Source organism: Mesitornis unicolor, unplaced genomic scaffold (genome assembly GCF_000695765.1).
Source record: "Mesitornis unicolor isolate BGI_N332 unplaced genomic scaffold, ASM69576v1 scaffold27810, whole genome shotgun sequence".
Classification (NCBI taxonomy): Eukaryota; Metazoa; Chordata; class Aves; order Mesitornithiformes; family Mesitornithidae; genus Mesitornis; species Mesitornis unicolor.
The window spans coordinates 1-11651 of record NW_010159460.1 but is presented as its reverse complement, the minus strand read 5'-3'; the positions used below and the strand labels follow the sequence as shown (position 1 = coordinate 11651).

The 11651-nt window shown below is 39.3% G+C and overlaps 1 protein-coding gene across 1 annotated transcript; it reads right to left on the bottom strand.

The window, feature by feature from the left end:
* Positions 1-9281: 9281 nt before the first annotated feature.
* On the bottom strand, positions 9282-11103 carry LOC104542446 (ATPase WRNIP1-like; the record flags this gene model as incomplete). Its single annotated transcript, XM_010186767.1, has 3 exons — positions 9282-9557; positions 10037-10116; positions 10948-11103. Coding segments are annotated over 3 exons (512 nt in total), but the record flags the coding sequence as incomplete, so codon positions are not given.
* Positions 11104-11651: the final 548 nt, after the last annotated feature.

The window sequence follows — 11651 nt, the reverse complement described above, 5'->3', positions numbered from 1 at the left end:
AAGAGAACTTAGCATTTGCAGACCAGTTCCTGCTGCAGTCAGTGAAAATTTTGCTCCTGAATCAGTTGGATTTTGATGTAGAAGCTAATGCTCCTGTCTTGAGTTCCTGATAGCTTTGACTGAGATTCTGCCTTTCCCATTAAAACAATCCCAGAGAAACTGAGGAGTAATTTATTTTCTTTCTTGAGATTGACATCATCTTTCATAACTAGAAAAATCTTAACTGTAGGCAGAACAAATCTTTAGAAATAGAAATACTCTCTGAAGACACTTGTGGCTTTTAAAACACAGGATCACCCTGTATGCATCCTTGCATCAGTTTCTCTGTGTTGACAGCCTCCTGTTGTAATAACTTATAATAACAATCTTTATGCATGTATACTAGGATGTTCTTGCAAAGCTCTTCCTCTCCTAAAGTCTTGCTTTTCAAAGGTATCTTAATAGAATACTTATAGGCACCAAAAGGCATGTTCGTGAACAGCTGAGTTTACCCAGTTCTGTCGTGAAATAGAAGGTCAGATAACATTTGTTTAGAGACATCTATTAATAGAGAAAGGATTAAGCTATTTAAATAAAAGTAACCCCTTCCAGTCATTAGCCAGAAAACTTGTAATACAGCTTTTGAATGAGGAGGAGAAGAAATGAGTAACAGTTTTAGATGACATGTTTAAAGATAATTTAAAAAATTTATAGTCTGGTGCCATTTCAATTATTGAAAACATGAAACTCACTGAATCACAGAATTACTGAGGCTGGAAAAGACCTCTGAGATCATCAAGTCCAGCCTGGACTGTGTCAAGGTTTAGAGATTTTAGGTGCTTTCTTCAAGTTGTGAAGCTTTCAGTGTGACATTAAATTCTGGGCAGCACATAACTCAAAAAATACTTCAGCTTCCTAGAGGATGACTGTGTAAAATCTGCAATAAGTATCTGTTGCACCTCTCTGTGTACAAGGAGTCAACACTTACTGAGCTGACTTCCACTGCCTCTTTGTACACAAACCTTTTGTATTCTACAACAGCCTTATGCCTGGGAGCCACTGTAATTGCATACTGTTAGTGTTCTGTATTTATTTCTGGAGGTTATTTGCTTGTATCCTGTATAGTTCAGGTACTGTCATGTTTACCTGTACAACCTCAGTTCTAAGTGGGGCACAGTACTTTCTATAGATTGCAAACTCTATATTAATTTTGTCTATAAGCAACAAATAAAAGTCTTTTTCTTAAACTTGTGTTCAAAATGGAAATCTCTGCACACAATTTAGTATTTCTGAGTACAAAAATAACTGTCTAGCTGAAGGCTAGCTCCAAAGAAAACCACTGGTGCAGCAGGCATGATCAGCTGTGTGAAAGTCCTTGGCCTGTTCAGAGTGGGTGAAAATACTGAAAAACAAATTACTCAGTAGAAGAGATGGTTGCATCAACCACCAGCTTCCCTTGTAAGTGTGATGACACCAGCTGCTATGACCTACAGGGAACAGGGAGACAGTAGCAAGTTACATGAAATGACACAAGCACTTGGTCTGCACGAGAGTAAACATGTTCTGGTTGTTGGCAATACCTCAGTTGCAAAGGCACTGACAAAAATTTGGAAAGGAAAGCATGTATTGCAGATGTGAATGTAACCCTTTCTGTGCTGAATGCTTTGAGAAACCAATGCTTTGCAAGTAAGTGAGAAAAATATTAGCAGAAAACCCATGTTAAAATTTGGAGTGGTTTGATGTTGCATTAGTTCTGGGTTTCTGGCCCTTCATCTTCAGCCTTTTAGCAAATAAAGCTGCTGTTGCCACAGAAGGTTTTTGACTAAGGCAGGCTCAAAAACTCCATTGTAATTACATCCTTATCTTTATATACTTAAACTCAGTCAATGCATCCAAGATGTATGATGTCTGAAGGCTTTTAGGGCTGTTAATTACCATGCGATCAGAAGAATGATAAAACCTTGTGCAATAGTACAAATCAGCGTAGTACAAATCAGAGGAGACTCACATATTTCTGTATTACTTTGGTCTCAGTATTCAGAAACTTAACTATTGAGATAGACTTGGTTTTCTACAGACAGGATGCACACAATAAAATCTCAGCAAAAAGAATCTCAATAAATTCAACATTATTTGCTTCACATTCAACCATTTAAAAAAAGCCCAGCAAACCTACTGGCAAGTACTGTCCTCCCATAATTCATGTCCCACTTATTGTGGTGGGTTGTTTTTCCTTAATACTTTTGTTCCTGTGCTCCTGCCAGAACAAGTGACTGACAAGGGCTGGCTCCAACAAGGAAAAGTGGAATAATGCCAACTATATTCACATTTTTACAAAATAAAATGCTGCTGCAACTAGCTCCGGCAAAGAAGTGTATGAATAAACATGGGTCTCACCGCGTTGGAAGCTTGGTAAAATTTTTCAGTATGGCATGCTTTAACTGATGCCCAAAGAAGAAACTAATAAGTTCAAGATACAACATACAAGATGAGTGAATGTCATGTTTATATCAGCCTAGGAGACTGCAAGATTTAAAAAGTCAGACCAACTTCAGTTCAGTTTCATAGGAGGGGACCAATATGTACTTGAGCATAAAGCTCCCTGTTCAAAACCGATTTGCAAGTGGCTGCTGGTTTGAGAAGCCAACGTGTGAGTTTTCACCAGTGGAAGAGAAGATCACAGCAGATGGAGTCCACTCTCCATGTTTGGCCTCTCCTAAGCAGACCAGGCTTTATAACAATCCAAAACTGAGAGCAATATTTGCTCACTGTGATCTGATGAGTCAGCCAGACTTTGTACTACTGCTTACATAGACTCTTTGTGATAGCCCTTTGATTTCACTAATTTAAAAAGAAAAACCACCACCCACCATCACCATTTGGCTGCTTTCTAGCTGATTCATACAGTTTAAGTTACTCTTCCTAGTAAGTAAATACCAGTGTGGATAAGGAGGACAGTTATGGTTTTACATCACCTTATCATAGAGATAAATTTACATAGATGAGTTAACTCAGAGTATGTCCAGTAATACTTTCACTGTTAAATGTTTTTGTAAAAGTCCTGGTAAATTACATAAACCTGATCAAGTTCACAGATATCTTGGAGACAGATATTTGTCTTGATTTTTTAGTATGGTTCCATTAGACAGGAATAAGACCAGTGTAATTCACCTGAACCTGTTGTGAAAAAAATGTGCACCTGAAATCAGAAACTGGCTTTTGTTTTTGGTTTTGCTTCTGTGATTTGTTTTGTTTTGTTGTTTTTTTTATTGTAGCAGATCTATCCTGTTCTGTTATGTCATCTTACGGTATCAACTAAATACAAATTCTTATCCACATTCATTAAGGGGCCTATGCAATCTGTGACTGCTTAACAACAATAAAAGACAAAAACCACAGCCAAAATCCTGGAGAGCACAGCCTGTTGGGAAACACACTGAACACATGCAGTAGCTGCTGGCAATTCAGATGATGAATTCATCGCGTCAGCCAGAAAACATATCTTCAGGTTAAACAGAACTTCAAACAACCAGCTTATAGAATTACTTCTGTTTTTAAGTCATATCATGGAAAATGATAGCCATTTTGGCCAAGAACTTTTCTCTCAACATGAGAGAAAACACTCACAGAAAAGGCAAAAATATGCAGCCTAGAGGTTAACTGAGGGTTTAAACACTTTGTGCATGGAAAGCAGTACAAGAACACTGAAGTAGAAGTAATGATTTCACATAAATATTTAGTGTAAAAGCCTGGACAACTCTTTACGAGCCATATAATCCAGTATTTTATCTGTGAGAGTCAAACTAGCTAAACAATGTAAATATTATCAATTAGATATTTTTCTAAAAATCTGCAATGGAATTCATTGTGGGCATTATTTAATTGATGTTTCTGGTCTTGCTATCCATCTCTTTGACACTGGTATGTTACTATGGGGAAAAAAATCATCTTACATCAGTACAAATTGTTTCTCCTGTGTATTGAATTTCCCAACATGGGCTATGGCGTGGACTTTCCCATAGCCTGCATTACTTCTTGGTGGAACAACATGTGTAACCTTGCTAATTACCATAAGAAGAAAGGGAAAAGGTAAGTAATACTTTCCCTGAAAAGAGTCCACAAGGCACAATGGCATTGAAACTTTCACTTGGTGTTGCCAGCACTTTAGTACCCCGTTAGACCGCACCGTCTGATGAACTTCTTCTGAGGGTCACAGTCTCTTTTCACACAGGACTGACAGAAAACCCACCGGGGGCTGAGGAATGAAAAAGCACCTCTGAACATTTTGACAAGCTGTGCTGCCCTCTGAAGGCGAGCACACGCTGGTTAGATTTACTCCAGCTCTGGAAAAGATATCCTGACTAACCCCGTTCTGAAACTGGGGTATGGGTGGAGACAACTAATAGTTTCCAAGGAAAGGGAGGAGTAGGGGAAGAAGATGAGTACAAGGCATCCTACCCAGTGTATGCAGGAATCTCAGTCACAAGTTAAAATATTAGTGTGCAACCCTCTCATGTAACAGGTGAGCTATTGGCTTAACTGTTGGCCATATCCCCTGGCCTAAGACACTTGCAGACTCCTGTCCTGTTGTGTTAGCCACCCCACAAAACACTTGGTGAAATCCTGTTAGCACTTTGGCTCTCGTCCTGTAACGTGGCAGGAAACCTGCAGAGCCCCAGCCATCCTTTGTGACCTTCTGGTGATGGGAGGGACCAGTGGGGAGTTCATCTCATAATTAAACTGACCTAGGCCCCTAGCAGGACTATTTTTGCCACTGGGAAATTATTAATGGAGTCTCCAGAGTAAGGTCAGCAGGTTCTACTTATTATTTTTTTATTTTATTTTGGTGGGGAAAAATGGGAAACAGCACAAAGAACCATGGGAAGCACCATACACATGGAAAAAGCAATTGTGACCAATGTAAGAGCAGCGTGATCAAAGCTCCTTCCCCTCTTCCACATCAAATACACAACATACAGCTTATGGAATTCAGAACTCTGTCTCTCTCCATGCTACACAGACGCAGCTCCCTTCTTGCAGGCTGAGCTAGGCACAGGGATCAGGGAGGGAGGACTCACCACTGCTTTTCTGCTTCTGTCCTGAAAGAGCACTGATCACAGCAGTCCTGGCTGCATGGATTATTCTGAACCAGAATTTCTTGAGTACCTCCTCACTGCATTGCTCCTCCATGTAGATTCAGCTACATTTGTGCTATCAGGAGTTCTCCTATTTCCACCTCAACCCACACGTTCCCCCACAGCAACTCCCAAGTGAGCACCAGATAAGATCACTGCCTCAAATCTACAGGTTATGAAAACCTTCCCTAACTTGGGCTTGTACAGAATCAAAGTCCATTAACCCTATCATGACCACATTGTGCCTTATTTCTCCAAATGCCTTTCAGAGAACTAGCAGGATAAAAACAATTTGTTTCTGCATTAGTTCAAGCACCAAGGAAGTTACAAGCAAACAACAGAAATGAATCGTTAAAAAGAAAAACATGGAAATTTACATAAATGAAGCTTGTTGAAAGACTTATTCCTCTTTAGAAAGACACTTTGCTCAAAGCTTTCAAAAACTATTGGTATTATCAGCTTCTGGGCCTCATCAAATGCTGCAGAGAGATACCAAGCCTACTGCCAGTTTTATAACCCGCTATTTAGTCAAGACAGGGCAGCTGTTGACCAAAACCTTTGGCGATGTGTGTCCAACCCCAGAAGAGAATGGCTGTGACATATTTTACAGCTGAATTATCTTGGTAGTTTCAATGTCTTGCAATATGTTAAAGCTAACATTACCAAGAATAAGATTCTGAAATATCTCGCTAGTAATTCTAAACCTGTGTTCACACTTTGCTGGTATTCTTCATCACTAAATTCCCTGCCTAGCATACTCTATAAGCATGCATCAGGAATGTCCTCTAATATCTGACCCAAATAGCAACACTTTATGTCCTCCAAATACTAGCCCAGAAAAGCAAATAAACCAGTGCTTTTGTTACTGTCTTCAGTGTTTGTTAGTAAGTAAATCTTGGGTTAAACTGGTCTTGAGAAAGAAATTATAGCCCACTAATGCACTGTAACTAACCAATATATCCTCTGTTTTAGGCAATGGCTTCTCATATGTGTGCCACAGAATGTAAATGCTAATCTCTAAGCCCTCACAGATACGGAAAGCCTTGCTTCTTGCATTAGTACATGTATAACCCTGGTCAGTCACTTTGCATTTAATCTCAGAGCTCCACAAGTAAACATCTTCTGGCTATTGTACACTGGATCATGAAAGGTTTTGGAAAAGTTTTAAAAGATGTGAAAAATCCTTCATGTACCATTTTTGGTGTAAGGTTCTCATCTGCTTTTTTTTTTCAAAAGTCAGTTAATCTTTATTATAGGACACTGTAATTAATAATTAAAAAAAACTATAGCCATAATATGATTGCACCTGACTCGGTTGGTTTTTCACCAGATAAAATACAATGTCCCTGCTAGACAGCTAAGTACAGACCACCATGGAGCATTTTCATTGGGTCCCCCCTGAATATACCAAGCTGCTCCAGAACAGGGGGTACCAGAGAGGCATACAAGGCAAAACACATGAATACTGTTCTGCAAAACTTCTGTGCAACTTTTGCTGTAACGTCTGGTACAAACTTTGTTGTAACAAGGGAAGTCTGAGCAAGTCTTCAATAACCAAAAGAAGAGCTGCAAATAGAAAGTTAAGGCTCTGAGTAAAGTTTTCTGTCAACCGCAGACAAGAAATTACAGTCTGGGGTTTCCCTTTAGTGAATTAGATTTGAGCATCAGTAGGTCCTAGCAAAGTTTAAAAAAATCTGGTGAGGTTATCCCATTCTTTCTGCTAATAGCAGAAAATAAGAATGGAAAAATACCTCAGACTGCATTAGCCCAACACTTGTAACTGCCAATTGGAAGCACACAAACCTCTCGTTACACCTGTAAGACAAAAAAGTCTTTACCAATCCACTGATTTGATTTGTTCTGCAAGCTGGGGTCAGCTTGCAAATCACGAGCCCTTTAAAGAAATATTTACATCACCTTTCTGTGTCTTAAGAATGAAAATGAACATTAGTTGACAGCACAAGTAATTTTGCCAAGAGTATTTTTGATTAATATAACCCATGTTTTCACCTCTATTGCCATCTTTCTACATATCTTGAAAGGGCAGACAAACTCAGAGGAGTAGCTCCTACCTGCTAAACCATCCGGCCGTGAAGAATACAGGTACCTGTTTGAGGAAGAACACAAAGTAACATTTAAAAAATCTGACTCAAGCCCTTAGACAGTATGCGATCATCAAATCAGTTTATTTCTGAAACATTTCAGTTACACCACAGCCCTTGACTTAAGTCCTATATTTCTGTCATGCAGAGTAACAATATGAAGACTACCAAGCTGGCATCCTCACAACAAAATCAATCTCCAGCGCAAATACCCTTTGGTGAAGAGAAGACAGCAACCAAAAACTTTTGCAGGTTGTATATTGAAAACCTTTGATCAAGGCCAAGGTCCAGCAATCTGTTCTTGAAACAAGCGTAACGCTACAGGAAAGTTAAAGTTAACTTCCTGACTTGGAACTGCATCCTCAGACCTCCTGGTCTGTGAAAATTGCTCTGAACGAACTCCAGATGCATGTTGTGGCATCCCTGCTGAAGTGAGCTCCCTGCAGCACCAAATACCTCGGCTGCCAAGAAACTCCTGCCTGCAATCTGTGTACACCAGGCAGCTGACCAGCAGGTGGCTGGGTTGTGCCATAGGGACAGCTCGAGAGAGGTGCAAAGAGCTCAGCGTGGCTTCAGTACAAACCACTTTTCTTCCTTTGCCAAAAAACTCTAAAATATTTATTTACAAATCGACTAAGTTAGCTGAATACAAGTTCTGAAAGACTGTTAAAGGCAATACTGCAAATGTGGAATGAAGCACCAGCTATTGTTTAACCAACACGTCAGAAAAAAACCCCACTATTACAAAAAAGAAAAATAAATCTGTGGTAAGTAGCACTTTTGGAGGAGAGTTAGTAACCTTCTGACACCTCTCAGGGAAGTCAGCAGAGCAGTCTCCTTCTTTTAGCAGGACTTATTCCAGATTTGCCAGATTATTTCACAACACTTTGGCAAGGGTGGACAGTTGCCCCAGTGGCTCCTCAGCACTTCAGTAATGAAAATCTTCTTTGCTAATTATCTGCTGTAATTCTAGCCAAACACGGTCCTCTTTTGGTACCCAAGTGCTAGTTAGCACCGTCACATGCTGGTTTAGCAGTTGCTGGCTTTTCAGCACACTGGACCACTGAGCACACTTAAGGAAGATTGAGGAGAAGAAAAATAAACAGCACTTCAGTGAAGGAATGTTGTCAACATCAGGGACGCTGTCATCATCATGTGTTCCACTGACCGACACGTTCACTCAACAGCAATCTTGGATGGGGATATGTTTTCAGTAGGAAGAGGAAGCCAAACTCTATTATAACAGCAGGAAGTCAGTTTGTGTGTCTCTGCTTTCCAATTTAAACCTAACAGAATTCTTGAAGCACAACTGGAAATATATGAGCACGGTTCGCTACCAGGAATCTTTCCAAAAGTGCTTCCCAAAATGTCATCACACAATAAAAATTTTAAGTGAGACAACTTTAAAAATTAAAATAATTCCGCTATTTTCATGACATACTTCTAAAATGATTTAAAGTTGCTCTGGAAAGTAGGATGACAACGTTAAAGCAACCTCAAACTTTCAAAACCACATTGCTGTCACAGGAATTTTTAAACAAATGCACAGACACTATTTCTAACAACTTTATTGATTTAATAAATGATGGTGTACAAAATTAGTCTCTGGAACACCATGAGAGCAAGAATTACATGGTAATTATACTTTGCTTACTGTATTTTACTGGGGGGGGAAGCACATTTTACTATGTTTCTGGAAAATAAACATTCTCACAATCTGAAATAGATATTGTTTTTATAAAGCAGCACAGTAATACTCCTTGTCTTGCAGTAAGACCCAGAAATACAGGTGATTCATTTCTTTCTCCATTTCATTTGAAACAGAGGGTAACAAGTAATGTAACGATAAAGCTTATTTTTGTATTTCTGCACTGCTTAATTGCAATTCTTTACAAAACACCTTCAGAGTAACAGCAGTAAAACCAGAAGGATACGAAAGTAACTAAAAGGCTCTGTAGTCTCATACTTTCAACCACAGTAATAGATGGCTGAAACTGCAAGGGGAATTTCTGTCCCAGTACAAATGTACGAGTCATAAAATCAAAACCCATTGTGAACAAAGCAGTCACGTCTTTCGTTCCTCGAAAAAGTCTGTTCCTTTCAGCTCCTCTGGTAGATAGTCCTGCTCTACAGGCTCCTTGTACATGGGGTTATACTTATAGCCTTTACCGTAGCCCAGGTTCTTCATGAGCCGTGTTGGGGCGTTTCTCAGGTGCAGCGGAACAGGCGGCAGAGGTCCTGTGTGCATCCTCAGACATTCTTTGACATTGCTATATGCCCTGTACACCTCTATAGACTTTGGTGCTCTGGCAAAGTACACGACACATTGTGCTAGAATGACCTGGAAAGAAGAAAAGGAAAAATGTTAACTTACTTCTTTGAAGCTCTTTGGGAAAAGGTCTGTTATTCAGGTTGTTTGTGTAGCATGACATGCTTTCAAACTGACCCCTGCCTGCTACTATAGTATGCATATTATTATTTAACAGCAACACAGCTCTTCATGACTTTGACTACTAAAAATGGATAGCAATTTTAGGATATCAGAATAACTAATTTTATTTATAACAGAGAGGGGGAAAATGGACAGAGCAAAATGATGTCAGTTCACATATCACATTTTAACAATACATATGAAGTGAATTTTATTTTGAACTACACCTAGTTTAAGAGCTACGATGTTCTTTTACTTGTCAAAGAAGGGGGTTGCTGAATAAGTAACTAAATTTGTCTTGTCCTTGCAATCTCAGTTTCTTTTTACAATTACAACTAGGTTTTACAGTTTGCAGTACTTTAAAATCAGTGAATTAATGAAGCCTTTACCTCACATTCTGGCATTCCAATAAAATGACAACCTTGATAAGCAGCAACTGCTTGTGTTAAAGCCAGAGGATCTGCCAGCCCTACAAAGAGAGATCAGATAAAAGCAGGTTAAAGTCCACTTACTTCAGTTACAGTCTCTTCATTTTTTTCTTTTTCCTCTCCTTTTCCTGCGAGAGGCATGGTTATCCATGCATGTTTCCAAGTTGCTTTCTCAGACACTGGAAGTTCTGTTACAATACTTTGCATACATAAGACGTACTCCTTCCATCCACAATAAGGAAAGGTCTAAATTGTGGCTATAACTTACATTCTGAAACTGCTGCTACATGGTGGCAGTCTGAGCCATATCTGTCTGTGAATGATTCACTTATATTTTTGTAAGTGAGAAAGAAATGAGGAAATACTGCTATACAGACATAGCTTCCCCATATCTCTTCACCCACCACATATGTGCTAAAATTTTGCTGCATCTGTTACTTGGGTAAGTCAATCAAGACGCCTTACAACTAGGGAGTCAGCTATCAAATCTGAGGTTTGCAAGTCAGAGTACGCATTCACCTTCCACAAGCACAAAGAAAGTACAGACATCTCTGAAATACACATTTTCTGTGACACTAATTTACTGGTGACTTACAATCACCAGTAAAAGAATCCATATTAATATGCTGCCAAAACCTGACCTCAAAAATAGCTGTTTCTCCTGCAATAGGTAGTCATCACAATGACACCACATGTAGGTCTCTCCAGATACAAAGCTTTTGTTGGATGTGGAGCATTTCAGTATTTTGCACCCATTTTGCATATAGCAAGTTTGGGGTTGATTTTTTACAAACACCAATCTTTGGAAACCAGAAGCCTGGCAGATCTTCATTCAACATAATATTCCAAAACGAAATACTGCAAATACTCACCTATATCTTCACTTGCAAACCTCACCAGCCTCCTTGCCACATAGAGCGGATCCTCACCACCTTCAAGCATTCGAGCAAGCCAGTAAAGGGAAGCATTTTCATCTGAGCCTCTCATAGACTTATGCAGGGCAGAGATGCAATTGTAATGTTCCTCTCCTATTTACAACAGGAGAGAAGAGATAAACAAAGCAGTCTGGAGGATATTAAGTGAAATCACAGAATCACAGAATATTAGGAGTTGGAAGGGACCTTGAAAGATCATCCAGTCCAACCCCCCTGCCAGAGCAGGATCACCTAGACCAGGTCACACAGGAACGCGTCCATGCGGGTTTTGAATGTCTCCAGAGAAGGAGACTCCACAACCTCTTTGGGCAGCCTGCTCCTGTTCCCTTAAAAATGCATTTAAGGGAACACAATATACTTTAGGCTAACACAACTCGCTTTGTCAAGTTCTTTTTATGCATACGTGATTATGATGTTCATTAATATTTTCAGCACCTTCATGTTTTTTCATCACATGGATCATTCCACTAACTCCATAAACGCAACAGCAGATGAAAAGGAAAGTGCTTTTTAAACATCACAAACTAAAAACCTAGTGACCTTTCATTCAAATGAACAAAAATACTGAATTTTACACAGTTAGGAACAAGAAATATTTATATATATGTGCTTTTACATATATAAATATATAAAAATATTTT